The sequence below is a fragment of the Diuraphis noxia genome, unplaced genomic scaffold (assembly GCF_037042655.1).
Source record: "Diuraphis noxia isolate RWA-SAM2 unplaced genomic scaffold, SU_Dnox_SAM2 contig0003, whole genome shotgun sequence".
Taxonomy (NCBI): Eukaryota; Metazoa; Arthropoda; class Insecta; order Hemiptera; family Aphididae; genus Diuraphis; species Diuraphis noxia.
Genome location: NW_028301713.1, coordinates 14,406,513 through 14,419,021, shown reverse-complemented (window position 1 = coordinate 14,419,021; position 12,509 = coordinate 14,406,513). Strand labels below are relative to the sequence as shown.

General features: G+C 28.1%; 1 protein-coding gene across 6 annotated transcripts in view; it reads right to left on the bottom strand.

The window, feature by feature from the left end:
* The window catches only part of LOC107172906 (rhotekin-like), a 35,401-nt gene that overhangs the window by 7,674 nt on the left and 15,218 nt on the right, over positions 1-12,509 (bottom strand). For 2 of the 6 annotated variants that reach the window (XM_089224102.1, XM_089224103.1), the window contains exons 1-2: positions 10,541-10,757; positions 6,182-6,362 (exon numbers count right to left, since the gene is read on the bottom strand). The exons of 2 other annotated variants lie outside the window; for them this stretch is intronic. In XM_089224102.1, the coding sequence (XP_089080228.1) occupies positions 6,182-6,340 (159 nt within the window). In that variant the 5' untranslated portion in view covers positions 6,341-6,362; positions 10,541-10,757. Of the gene's footprint in view, positions 1-6,181; positions 6,363-10,540; positions 10,758-12,509 lie in introns of those variants that run through there. 2 more of the 6 variants (XM_015523212.2, XM_089224104.1) reach the window with 2 other exon arrangements.

Sequence of the window (12,509 nt, the reverse complement as noted above, 5' to 3'; positions counted from 1 at the left end):
GGGCAATATGCCACACATGACTCACCAACATCAGTTGTTTTTTGATTAATTACGAGTGTGTTAATAATAATGACATATAAAAGGAGATGGTTCGGAAACGGTCCGCACAAATTTATCGTGGATACAATAATTACTCCTTAACATATGCATCCACTCATTGAAGCAAATTCTGTTATCATCTAATTGTATGATTTAATCGAAAAAAAAAATCTGTTATTTGATTACTGCTGTAGGACTGGACAAAAACTGAAATACATATTAATGCTTATTTTTTTTTCAACCATTAAAAATAAATTTATAAAATTAAAATAAGAACCTATGTACATCTACAAGCAAGACGTAACAACAGCAGAATCATACAATATTCGACTCGATACGTGTATATAATTTAATGTCTTCATCGATTAAGAGTATCGCCACAAATAATTCGGCACAATAGATGGTTACAATTGAACGTGGATGAATGATATCTCAGACCTCGGACTTGTACATATAGCATATGTGTAACTCAAATGGAAAGTATTGTAAAAAGCAGTAGCGTGACTGGATATAGCAGAAACGTGTAAAGAAATAAGTTATGATTTCTAAATGAGTAATTGATATCTAGAATTCTAGAATGAATACCAACGACATTTTGATATAAGTCTATTAGATAAATAGATGGATTGAAAGAGAGAGAGAGAGATAAGCGTATATGGTTAAAATAAACTCTAAAACATAATATTTTTTAACAATTGGATACATTTATTGTTGCTACCCTATTGAAAAAATAACGATTATAAAAACTTTGCATTATGTAATTTTAAATGTTGACATTTTGTAATACACAGTAAAAATAAAGAGTTGGCATATTATGTAAGTTATATTTAAAGATATTACTAATTTTTAAATTAAAATATTTAAAATGTATATATTTTATAGTTGATAACATTTAATAATTTGAAAATTAGTATAATATCTTTAAATAAATATTATCAACTATAAAATAAACACATTTTAAATGTATTAATACGATATAAAGAAGACATTTTACTTAGTGATAAATTTGAATAGTCAAATTCAAATCAGGCTGGACGTGGTGCAATATTTGCATATACCTAATTTATATAGTGTTTAAACTTGTAATGATACGCTAATAATAAACCATTAAAATCATCACGCAATTCTACAATCGGCTAGGTTGATTGGGGGGCTATATTTTGTCTGAAAGTGGTTTGTCGGTAGTAGTTAAGTTATTAGGAGCTCATAAAATCATAACTCGTAACAGTCGTAACACATACGAGCATATCGTAAATATATATAAGATAAAACTATTAACAACTAAGGTTTAGTATTTACTTGAGTAAAAGTCGAATTTCACAAAAATATTACCATAATATGTCTATATAAATATACTAATGAACTAATGTAGTATCTTCGTTTTTATTTTTGATTTCATTCAATTTTAACTGCTTGGTGATCAGATATGGTGAAAAAATGTCTTATCAAATATTTTACTAGCGTGACTACCTATTACATATTTGCCATATTCAATACCGGTTATTACGATGGTGCCACTATATTATAGTTTCCGGGTTTTAATATTATTCGAATAACATAATGAATGACTGAGTGTTTTAACGTTTTTTTAATAAATATATATATATTATTACATAGGTTAGGTTATAACCTAACCTATATATTGTATATTATTTACGATTTATATACAAACTCATTACTCATTACAAAACACGTTTTGTCTTCTCGATACCAATTTTAAGTTTTTTAATTATTTTATATACAACAACTGTATAATACACGTGTACTTAGTATCTACATTTTGAAAACTCGGTTAACGCGATGTCACGCACAAAAAAAGTAGCAAAACAATTGATTTGCGCCCAATACGTTTAATAATATCTACGCAGGAGCATCAAATTGCGCAGTAAATAGGTTATATATTACTATTATTATTTATTACTATAGTAATATATAATATACTAATGCAATAACGGTGCAGCAGCGGCAAAACGATATTATTTGAAGGTATTAATTAAAGGGTTACGGAAATCGAATACGTGCCGTCTAATATAATATTTAATAATAATAATAATAATATATAATAACGGTTTGTTCGCGGGCCACGTTATGAACATAAAGTAATATAATCCCGGGCACATTTTAAAATAAATTACAAAAATTAATGGCACGTAATAAACTGTGGATATATATGCGATATAAGGTACACACACAATCAATACACGTGCCTATAATACACAGGTCATCACCATAGGCGTATGTTCCGTCGCAAACTATCGAGCAATATCTTGAACGAGTAAATTTCATCAAACGAAGGCATGATGTGTACTATATAATATTTTTCCACCAGTAATTTAGTAATCGTCTTGACGACCTGCTGTACAGCAATATCTGCCCAGTGGCGAATGAACGCTTTGTGTTATATAAGAATAATAATGATAACAACAACAATATATTATAATATATAATATATAATATAATAATAACAATAAACCTGCATTCGGCTGCAGCAAGTTGGCCGTCGGAAATTCCGGTCACGAGAGTTTATCGCCGAGGTGACTGACTATAATATTATGTACCGAGTGCCTACCAATATTGCGGCGTGCGTCCGGGAAAAATCGGAGGCGCATTGTCCAGCGCAGAAACCTTCCCATTGTGCCGATAACGTATACGATGATGGCGATGAACGACGATTATAACACGCATAGGTACGTCGTATATAATATTATATTGTTGAGTGTCCGTACGGGGGCCGTGGCGATCAACTCGTGTGATCGTATGTAACAATAATAATAATAATAATAATACATAATATACCTACGACGATAATGGTTTGACGAATCATAACGGGTTTTTTCCCATTATCATTTTACAAACTCTGCGGCCGATGGATGTCTACAACAGGCATGGCGAATTTGGCCGGACCGTACCCGCGTGGACGAGAACGAAAAGAAAAAAAAATGGATCACTAAACGCGACGATGAGAGATATTGCGACGACGAAAAAATAAAGATATAATATACATAATTATAAAAGTATAAAAAAAAAATATCGCGAACAAGACGTATTTTTATTATCAGTATGCAACGAGGGAATAGCGAGATACATAAATATATTGTGAAATATCATATTTTCTTTTGGAGAAGAGAGATTTTTTTCGCAGTGTAAAAAATAGAAATACAAACAACGATGGGTACAGGTTTTTTTTAAATTTAAAAAAAAAAAAAAAACACTGTACTATTTCGTAAATATCATGCATAACTAACCATCCCGATTTATCACGCATAATAACACGAAAAAAGAAGTATATAATATACACTTATACAAGTCTTATTATAGGTTAAATTATAAATTATTACCCTTGTTTCTTAATCATTATATTTATGGAGAAAAGAACCAAACAAGTGCAAAAATCTCCGATAATAGTGACTTTAATGATCATAATCTTCACAGTAATGTTTTACTTGGTCAATTAGTAATGATCACTACAAACATTACTATACAAAGTAAATGATCAATAACAATTGATAAACATTTTTTATTGTGAAGCTATTTTATACTAAATTAGATACCAAGTAAAAAATACAGTAATCTAATCTTGTAAACTACTAAATGCAGAAATTGCATATTATACGATTACTATTTACGATAACGGAAATATATATTATAATATAGGTACTATATACAAACATTTTACTGAAAAATGGACGAACAAAAAAATAAAGAACTATATCTTTGTATCTCAGTTCCAGGCTTCTAGCAGGTGTACATTTCAATACACGAGCAAATCGGCAACGGTAATAGTGTACTTACTATAGTGTACCTTGCTTTGTGAACTAGTTCGGCCGAGATTGGATAATATAGCACTTACTATACTTTCAAATCTACAAACATACAAAATCTAGTCTCTGAACCTTTCATCAAAATCGGCCGATAAGTTTTTGAGACAATGTAATACAAACATAATATTTTTCTGTAACTAATGATGACAACCCCTAGCTTATATAAACAACAAATTATTTGATTTACGTGAACCAAAACGAAATTCATGAGAGAACCACCCTGTTAGAGGTTGCTAAGGTTGAAAAAGAAGCTTAAAACACCTAAGAGCCTTAAAGAGTCAACTGGTATTAGCCATTTTTTGGTTTTAATGTGATGCAACCAAAGTCCAAGTTAGACGATAGTCAATATATTTTATACCTACCTATATATTAAACAGATTGGGGGGGGGGGGAAGAATTGAAATGTTATCCAGAAATATAGCAGGACAAGGAACGATAAGCAGGTAAATATGTAGTGTATGTGCAAAAGATTTGCATTAAATCGTCATTTTTTAAACAGATAGTCATGAGCTCAATAGTTATTGCTGTTATTTATAATATTATGAAACTTTATGAATCACATAATATCTTCATTAGGCTATGATATGATGGCCATAAATTATGATGCCAATCACAATGCCATAATATGAATTATTATACATTTATCACAAAATAGAACGATTTATGCGAGAAATAATTTAACAATTTAATAATTTACTATATTTATTTGGGATTCAGACAACTATATACGTCTATATAATATATATGCTAGTACTATGCTGTGTATTGTCAAAAATTATTATCATTAACCACTTCCTATTATAGTTATTTATCAATATTAATATAAAAACCGCTGGTGCAAAAAAAAATTTTCGCAAATGATAATTACAGTAATTCATAAGTAGTATATACAGAGTGATTCTTTTAAATGGGTACACTAATTATCTCGAAAAGTATTTACTTTTTTCAAAATATTTTTTTACATGGTTTCAAGTTGTTAAAAAACCAACGTTTTTATTAAAAAATTATATTTTTAAATATTTTTTATCCTTATCATTTTTTAAGTTTTTACTTTTTTGAATGAGAACATAGAGTTTTAATTTCATATTCCAAAGCAGAATATTTTTCTAAGTATTTTGATACGTAAAAAATCGAATTTAGGACGAGTAGTTTATGAGTTATATGTATTTAAAGTTTAGACAAGCGGAGTAGTGGACAAACATTTTGCGGGGTAACCCCGTACCACTGCACTTCGCTCATCTAACCTTTAAATACCTATATCTTGTAAACTACTTGCCCTAAATTCAATTTTTATATAACAAATTACTTAGAAAAATATTCTGTTTTGGAATATCAAATTAAAATTACATGTTGTCATTCAAAAAAGTAAAATACTTAAAAAATTATAGGGATAAAAAAATGTTAAAAATATAATTTTTTAATAAAAACGTTGGTTTTTTAACAACTTGAAACCATATAAAAAAATATTTTGAAAAAAGTAAATACTTTTCGGGAGAATTAGTGTACCCACTTAAAAGAATCACCCTGTATAATATGATTAGAAATTGAATACAAGGTTACTTATATAAGTCGTTATAATATACAATAAACAAATTAAAAATATCAAAATATAATTTATAATAACAGTATTTTTTTTTAAAGAATATAAAGTTAGAATTTTGTAAAATTTATAAAATACCTTGTAGATAATTTTTTAAAGCTAAGGCTTAAGATTTTTTTTATGGACAATTGAAGTTTAAATATGGGCAGAATTATATATTGATCCGAAGAATAATATCTTAAGTTATTTTGTTATAAATGAAAAGTCATATTCATGGGTATCTACTTTAAATATAATAATAATATTATAATCGCACAATGAAATGTTTAAATGCTGTTTTTGGCAAAAATAAATTCAACCTATCATATAATAATAGTAAAATAAATTGCTTTAATAGCGATATGAGTACATCAATATATCATAAAATAATAAAATATACTTATTAATAAAGCTGACAGACTTCGTTCAGAAAACGATCTGTTTATAATATATTACGGTGGCTTACTCAATAATGAGGCATATTCGACATCTAAAACTGTAGTGATTATCTATTTTCTCCTTTTTGTACATTCGTCATTCATTTTAAACGATTAACGTATATTGTTATGTAATTTAATAGATCTTATTTTTATTACATAATATTATGTTTAAAGTACAATAAATAAATATACGTATATATGTATTTTCAATAGATATGCGTTAAACCGTTAAAGCAATTTCGTCACTAAAACATTATGTATATCCATTTAAAATGTTTTTGGAAATTTATTTTGGTTCTTACCTTAAGATTATGAGCAATTTGCTTTATATAAAACATTTCCATGTCTTGAATAACGTTAGGTTTTCCACTGGTTTGATTTCCGGTGGTCTCCAAATAAGCGGAATTTCGGCGTTTATCTTTCAACGTTAGAGCGGCCAATGGCGGGAAACACGAGTTCATGGCCGATGATCAAATTTTACAACTGTAAAAGGGACGCATGGAATTTTACACTTTGGCAGAAACAAAGGCGAAAAGAAAATTATTAAGTCCTGTAGTGGATCGGGTCCAAATCAGCGCAGTGTCTCTCTCTATTTTGGTCGTCGCCATCGTCGTGCGTCGGGTCGTTTTATAACGTCTAACAAAATTATTATGTTCCATCGGTCAAAACTACGGTATATGTACGTAAGCAGAGATATAATAACGGTTCGCATGAATTATCAAAAACAAAAATTATAATGTCATCAAAAGAAAGGCGCTCCATTCTTCTTTGATCACAAAGGGCACATGTCGTGCTCATTATACGCTCTACAATAAACGTTCAAGAATAAGTTATAATCATTTTTCATCGCACTATTATAAATAAGATTTTTAAAAACAAAGTCTTGAAATTGTAAGCTACAATTCTCACCGCACAACATCAAATTATTGTTTTATAAGGATTTACACAAGCATAAAATTACTTTAGATTCACATAAAAGAAAATTTAGAAGAACAAGAATTTACATGGTCTGAAAAAAATGAAAGATTACAAAAAAGAAAAATGAATCACAAAACTTGAATAATATTAGTTTTATGTATAATGAACTAGCGAACACTAAAAGGTATAGAAATTTTATCCTTATTATAGTTCTTCGCGATACAATATAAAATATCGGTTCTAATTATGTAAACATCGACGAACAATATACATACCTTCACGTGGATAGAAATTAATTAGGTATAAATCAAACGCAAAAATAACGTCTCCATTACACAGATATACGTGTTGTATAAAGTGATATCGAACTTGGAAACACAATGATACTTCAAACTTTAGCTTAGTTAACAAAAAAATTATTCATGTTAGTTTATACTATATTGTTTGTTTATTGAACAGAGATAGGAAAGTAAAATGTCACAATATCAGTTATTATTCAATAATAGAGCATGTTGTTGACATTTTCGGATGACCTACATACTTATCATTATACTTTGTCATTTAAAAGACTTTATACCTACTTAGACTATATTCATATTCCTAAAGTTTATAGGAATAGCTGCTTCACTTTTTGTTATTTGACAAAATAATTTGTAGTTTAGGGCTTGTAAAACAGACAGTTGATAATTTTTGCACGCAATCAACCAAAGGGGCCGACTGGGGAACGAATCCTCAAGGAACAATACACATATCAAATATCCTGGTCCAGCGTCCTTCTTGTTATTCATGAATTATTATTGTGAGTACACTTCGGACTTTCTAATATATTTTTAAAAACTGCTAACGACAATTTGAACGCCATTAAAATGGTTTGAAATATATGACTATTGTATTTATTCGGCCAAACAGATAAAACACCAACAAAAATGCTAGAATAAGAATTTTTTAAAAAACAAATATGTTTTATGATCCACTAATTCATTTTTATTAAATGTGAAAAGATAAATATAAGAATAAATGAGGACCTGATTAAAAATAAAAATGACTAACATCAATATTATAATCAATATAATATAATAGTGAACTGATGACTTTTTAATACTATAAATTACTATTATTGTTCAAAAATATACATTATCTAACAAGATCTCATTAAAAATAATATTATGTATTTATTTAATTTGAAATTAAGTTTAAAACTTGACATATAAATTATTATTATCGATTGTTTCGGTTACGAAGACCCTTAAGCCAATTTAATGATACTCAGAGAACACTTAATAGCATTATAATGCTATAAAATCGTTGCAAGTCAGATGTTGAGTTAAAAAATATGATACATTAAAAATAGTTTTAAAAAAAAATACTGGTCTAGTGGTCTAGAAGAAGAAAATATGTATAATATACATAATTATGTACAATAAAATCGAATAGTATACCTACTCAATTTTTCCTCGAATTTATAAATTCTTTAATATTTATAATAATATTGAGACGAAATCAAATGTTATTTTATTTCTATAGTAAGATATACCTAAAATGGTACATTAAATGGTAGTATAATATACAAAGTGTAACAGATTGAACTGACTTTTGGAATAATTTTTGTTCAAATCAATATTTTTTATTTATTTATTTATTGTTCATTAAGTGACTTTAGCGCTACGTGTATGATACATTTTTTTCGTGTTTATTTTTTTAGAACTGAAAATAAAAAAAAATTTAATTTAATAAAAAAATGTTTATATAGTCAATATAGTATATTTGTGAATCTGTTTTTAATAATAATTTTAACGGTAAAAATATTTATCTAAATCAAGTAGCTTATTTTTTAGTATTTTTTTAAAATTCAATATTATTTTGGTTAAATCAATTTGGAACGTAATAATTTTTTTAAAAGGATGATTTTTGAGAATTCGCTGACCATATAATATCAACAATTTTTGTCATACGTTTAATTTGTATATTTTTTTTTTTTTTTTTGTCAGGTCTTTCTGTTGCACCCTGTATATTCTCAATAAACAGATGGGTAAAACAAATAAATATAGAACAATTTCCTACACATGTTTGCAATGATCGGAATAATAAATTAATACGACAGAATGTACAGGAACTATGACATAGGAAGAAAAATATAAAAGATAACATTTAAAAGCTTTCGGCCATTAAGACAAAATAAAAATCACTATCAGCTGTAAGAAAATGATAGTGAACTTGTAAACGTGTAAATCAAATACAATTCGACAGCTATTATAGACTAGTAATGTTTAGGGTTTTGCCGCCCAGTTTCATTCTCTACGGAAATGTCACGCGAAAACCGGTTCCGCACCTTTCACATAGTATTGAGAAATATGAGCAAAAATGTTAAGAACAATTAAATGGGGCCCATATAACCTTAAACAATATATCATAATTATTAATTAAATATTTAAATTAAAAGAAAAATATATGTTTTACTATTAAAAAGTTGAAACATTTTGAGACAAACGCGCTAGGCACGGTCTTGAATTATAAACATAGGACAAAAATATTTGGTCTAGAAAATTTACTTTTATTGACTTCGAGTATTAATTTACATTTAATATGTTACTTAAGATATTTAATGTAAATCAATACTTATGATAATAATATGTAAGATACATTTGTCGACGGACGCATTATAATTAATCGTATACAGTTTAATACACAATGGAAAAGAAACTCCTATCAAAAATAATATTTATAGTTTATAAAATGCTAATGTTCGTATTAAATAACTATACTTATATTTTATTTGAAATTGTGAAAATATTTTACTTATAGGTACATATTATTATAACATACCAAGATATACCTACAGATATAATATATTATAAAAAAAGAGGAAACATGGATAATATTACCTTATGACATTGAGCAATGTAATACTTGAATTTAAATTCTAACGTCCTGTGTCATTCTACACACATTTTGAATAAATCATCGATTAATCATGCAATGCCTAATGTATCAGAATCTATCACAGCCACATATTGACAATGATACCTATTTTGAGTGATGATTATGATACTCTCGGTCTTCAGATCTTTGCTATTGAGGATAAATGCATAAGAACAAAAATAGGCGTGAATTCAAAATGTGTTGAAATACAAACGATATAAAGATAGAATATTAAAAATTCAAGAAAAACTAATATTTAGTCACGATAATCATCATACATACATCCCCAAAACAATTAATTTAATCACTTTTTCTCATACATAAAAGCATTACAAGCACACACACACACGTATAATATTATATACGAGTATAATACGACGATGGTATAGTGTGCAGCATACACACCACTCGAAAAACGTCACTTAATATCTTACACACTTGAAATCTCGGCCGATAGAAAATGTACTGGACGTGCCTGCCTGGTAAAATAAAAACGTACAAACAATTGTATGATGTTACCGCGTATCATATGTTATAGTATCATATAATGTTCATATTACATGAGCTGTTTTCAGTGATAACATCGAAACAATATCGAATATTTCTTAAGTCGTAAAATTTAAAAAGAAATAAAACGTACATCGTGCATACACCGCGGATCGACTCTAAGTCAACAGATACCCAAATAGAGGGAGGGAAGGTAAGTAACGCATACGACGGAGATTTCGGCGACGACGCACAAAGATTTATAATATTGTCCGAAATACTGCAGGTGGTCGTCTTCAAAAACGACGTTCTTTCGACCAAACTCGCTATGAACTTACATAGTATTCGAAGCAGGACATCAATTAGTGATACGACGTGGGCGATGTCTATCACCGTTTATCGAATAATACAATAATAGACGACAGTATCTATATTGTTATAGTCTACAATATGATACTATGCACTGAACACTACATAAAACATTTTAAGTTTCACAAGCACAGCGCAGATGCATCGGACACGAACACGAACGCACGACTAGTGAGTAGTGACTACGGCTCAGTACGGCACTACGCGCGGGGCCAATGTCGGACGCAGCGTGGGTTATTTTTATTCAGTACATAACGCGCGACCTGCCGGCCGATGTCAGCACTAACCACCCGGCGAAGGGAACAATGATGTCACCGCTCGAGGTGAATGGTGATAGAACACTGACAATATGACTATCGGATGCAAAATATAATGTGGCATTTAAGTTTGATGAGGAAGTGATGCTGGTATGTACGCACATATACCCTTCCCCCCAAAAATACAATTTTCAAGTTTTTACGTAGACTTATAATACATTTTCGGAATGATTTTTATAATATTCTTTTTAAAATTAAAATTGGATTTTATTTTACACATTTTTAAAATCAAAGTTTATTTATGGACTGACTTAGTCTCAATTTGAAAGTATAGTTAAGTACTTAAAGTTATACTACTGTAAATATGTAAATATCAGAATATTATTGGAATCTTAAAATTACCAATTGTTAATATTATCCTCAGTATAATCATGTTATAATGTTAAAACTATTATGTAAATTGTAAAATATCCATAGATTTAGATAGCCTTAGGCTAGAAATGTCTTATGTTTAAAAAAAAAAAAGTTAATTATATAAGCAAATATTCAATATAAAAAGTATAACAACAAATTTTTCTACGCATAAGCCTATTTCTAGAGCAGTAGGGAAAAATCAATATAATAAAAATAATATTTAAAATTTGGTATAATTATTTTAAAAAAAAAACATAGAGGAGAAGGATAAGGCAAATAACTCTGTAGCGGTGTCCGGAAGACAATGTGATGGTATTAATGGTTATATATAACTATAAGTATACAGGAAGTAAATAAGAAATACTTCTATTACACTAACTGAACTGACAAACGTACAAACATAGGTGTTGACAATTTCGTAAACATATAGGACAATTATTGAAGTCTCTATGAAGTATTCAGTCAAGTGTCAAGAAAACATGTGATACGTATTATAGGAGTTATGGGTTGTCAATAAAGCGGGCCTTATGCCATCATTTAAATTCATAAAATTCAAATAATACATTAAAATAATAAATCTCCGATCCAAAGTAGTTCCAAAAAAATATTTTTTTAAGTTAATCAGGATTGATAAGAAAAATGTTTTAATTTTATGTTGTAACTAAATCACTTTATTTTATAACTATATAGGTATAGTCCATATTAATAAATAAAATAAATCGTATCAAAACATATGTAATTAAATGACATTTATCTTCTGTAAATTAACTTAAATTATTTTTTGAAATGATTCAAGTACAAAAACATTAATGTAATGAATGTATAATTTTACATAAATATATAATTACGAAATATCTAATAATTTTTTTTCCCTAAAATGATTCTAAAATATGTACCAAAATTATTATCTTAATTGTTTTCAACGAAAATATACATAATATATACATATACATATTTAAATTAAGCTAATATATATTTCATATAATTCGCATTGAAACAAATTGCACAGTCAATTTACTAACAATTAATTAATGATCCAAAAAACATGAAATATACAATTATTTCATTCAAAATTACTAAAAACTAATAAATAATTCTGGTGCAAAAACAAGTGTTCACAAGTCACATTCGTATTAATAATTAATATCTAAATATCAAAATTTAATACAGGCAGTAAATTATATTATTCATGATGATGTAATAATACGTTTAGTGCATACGAATAAGGTTATAAGGTATATCTGCAGCAATAAGATCGACGGATTGC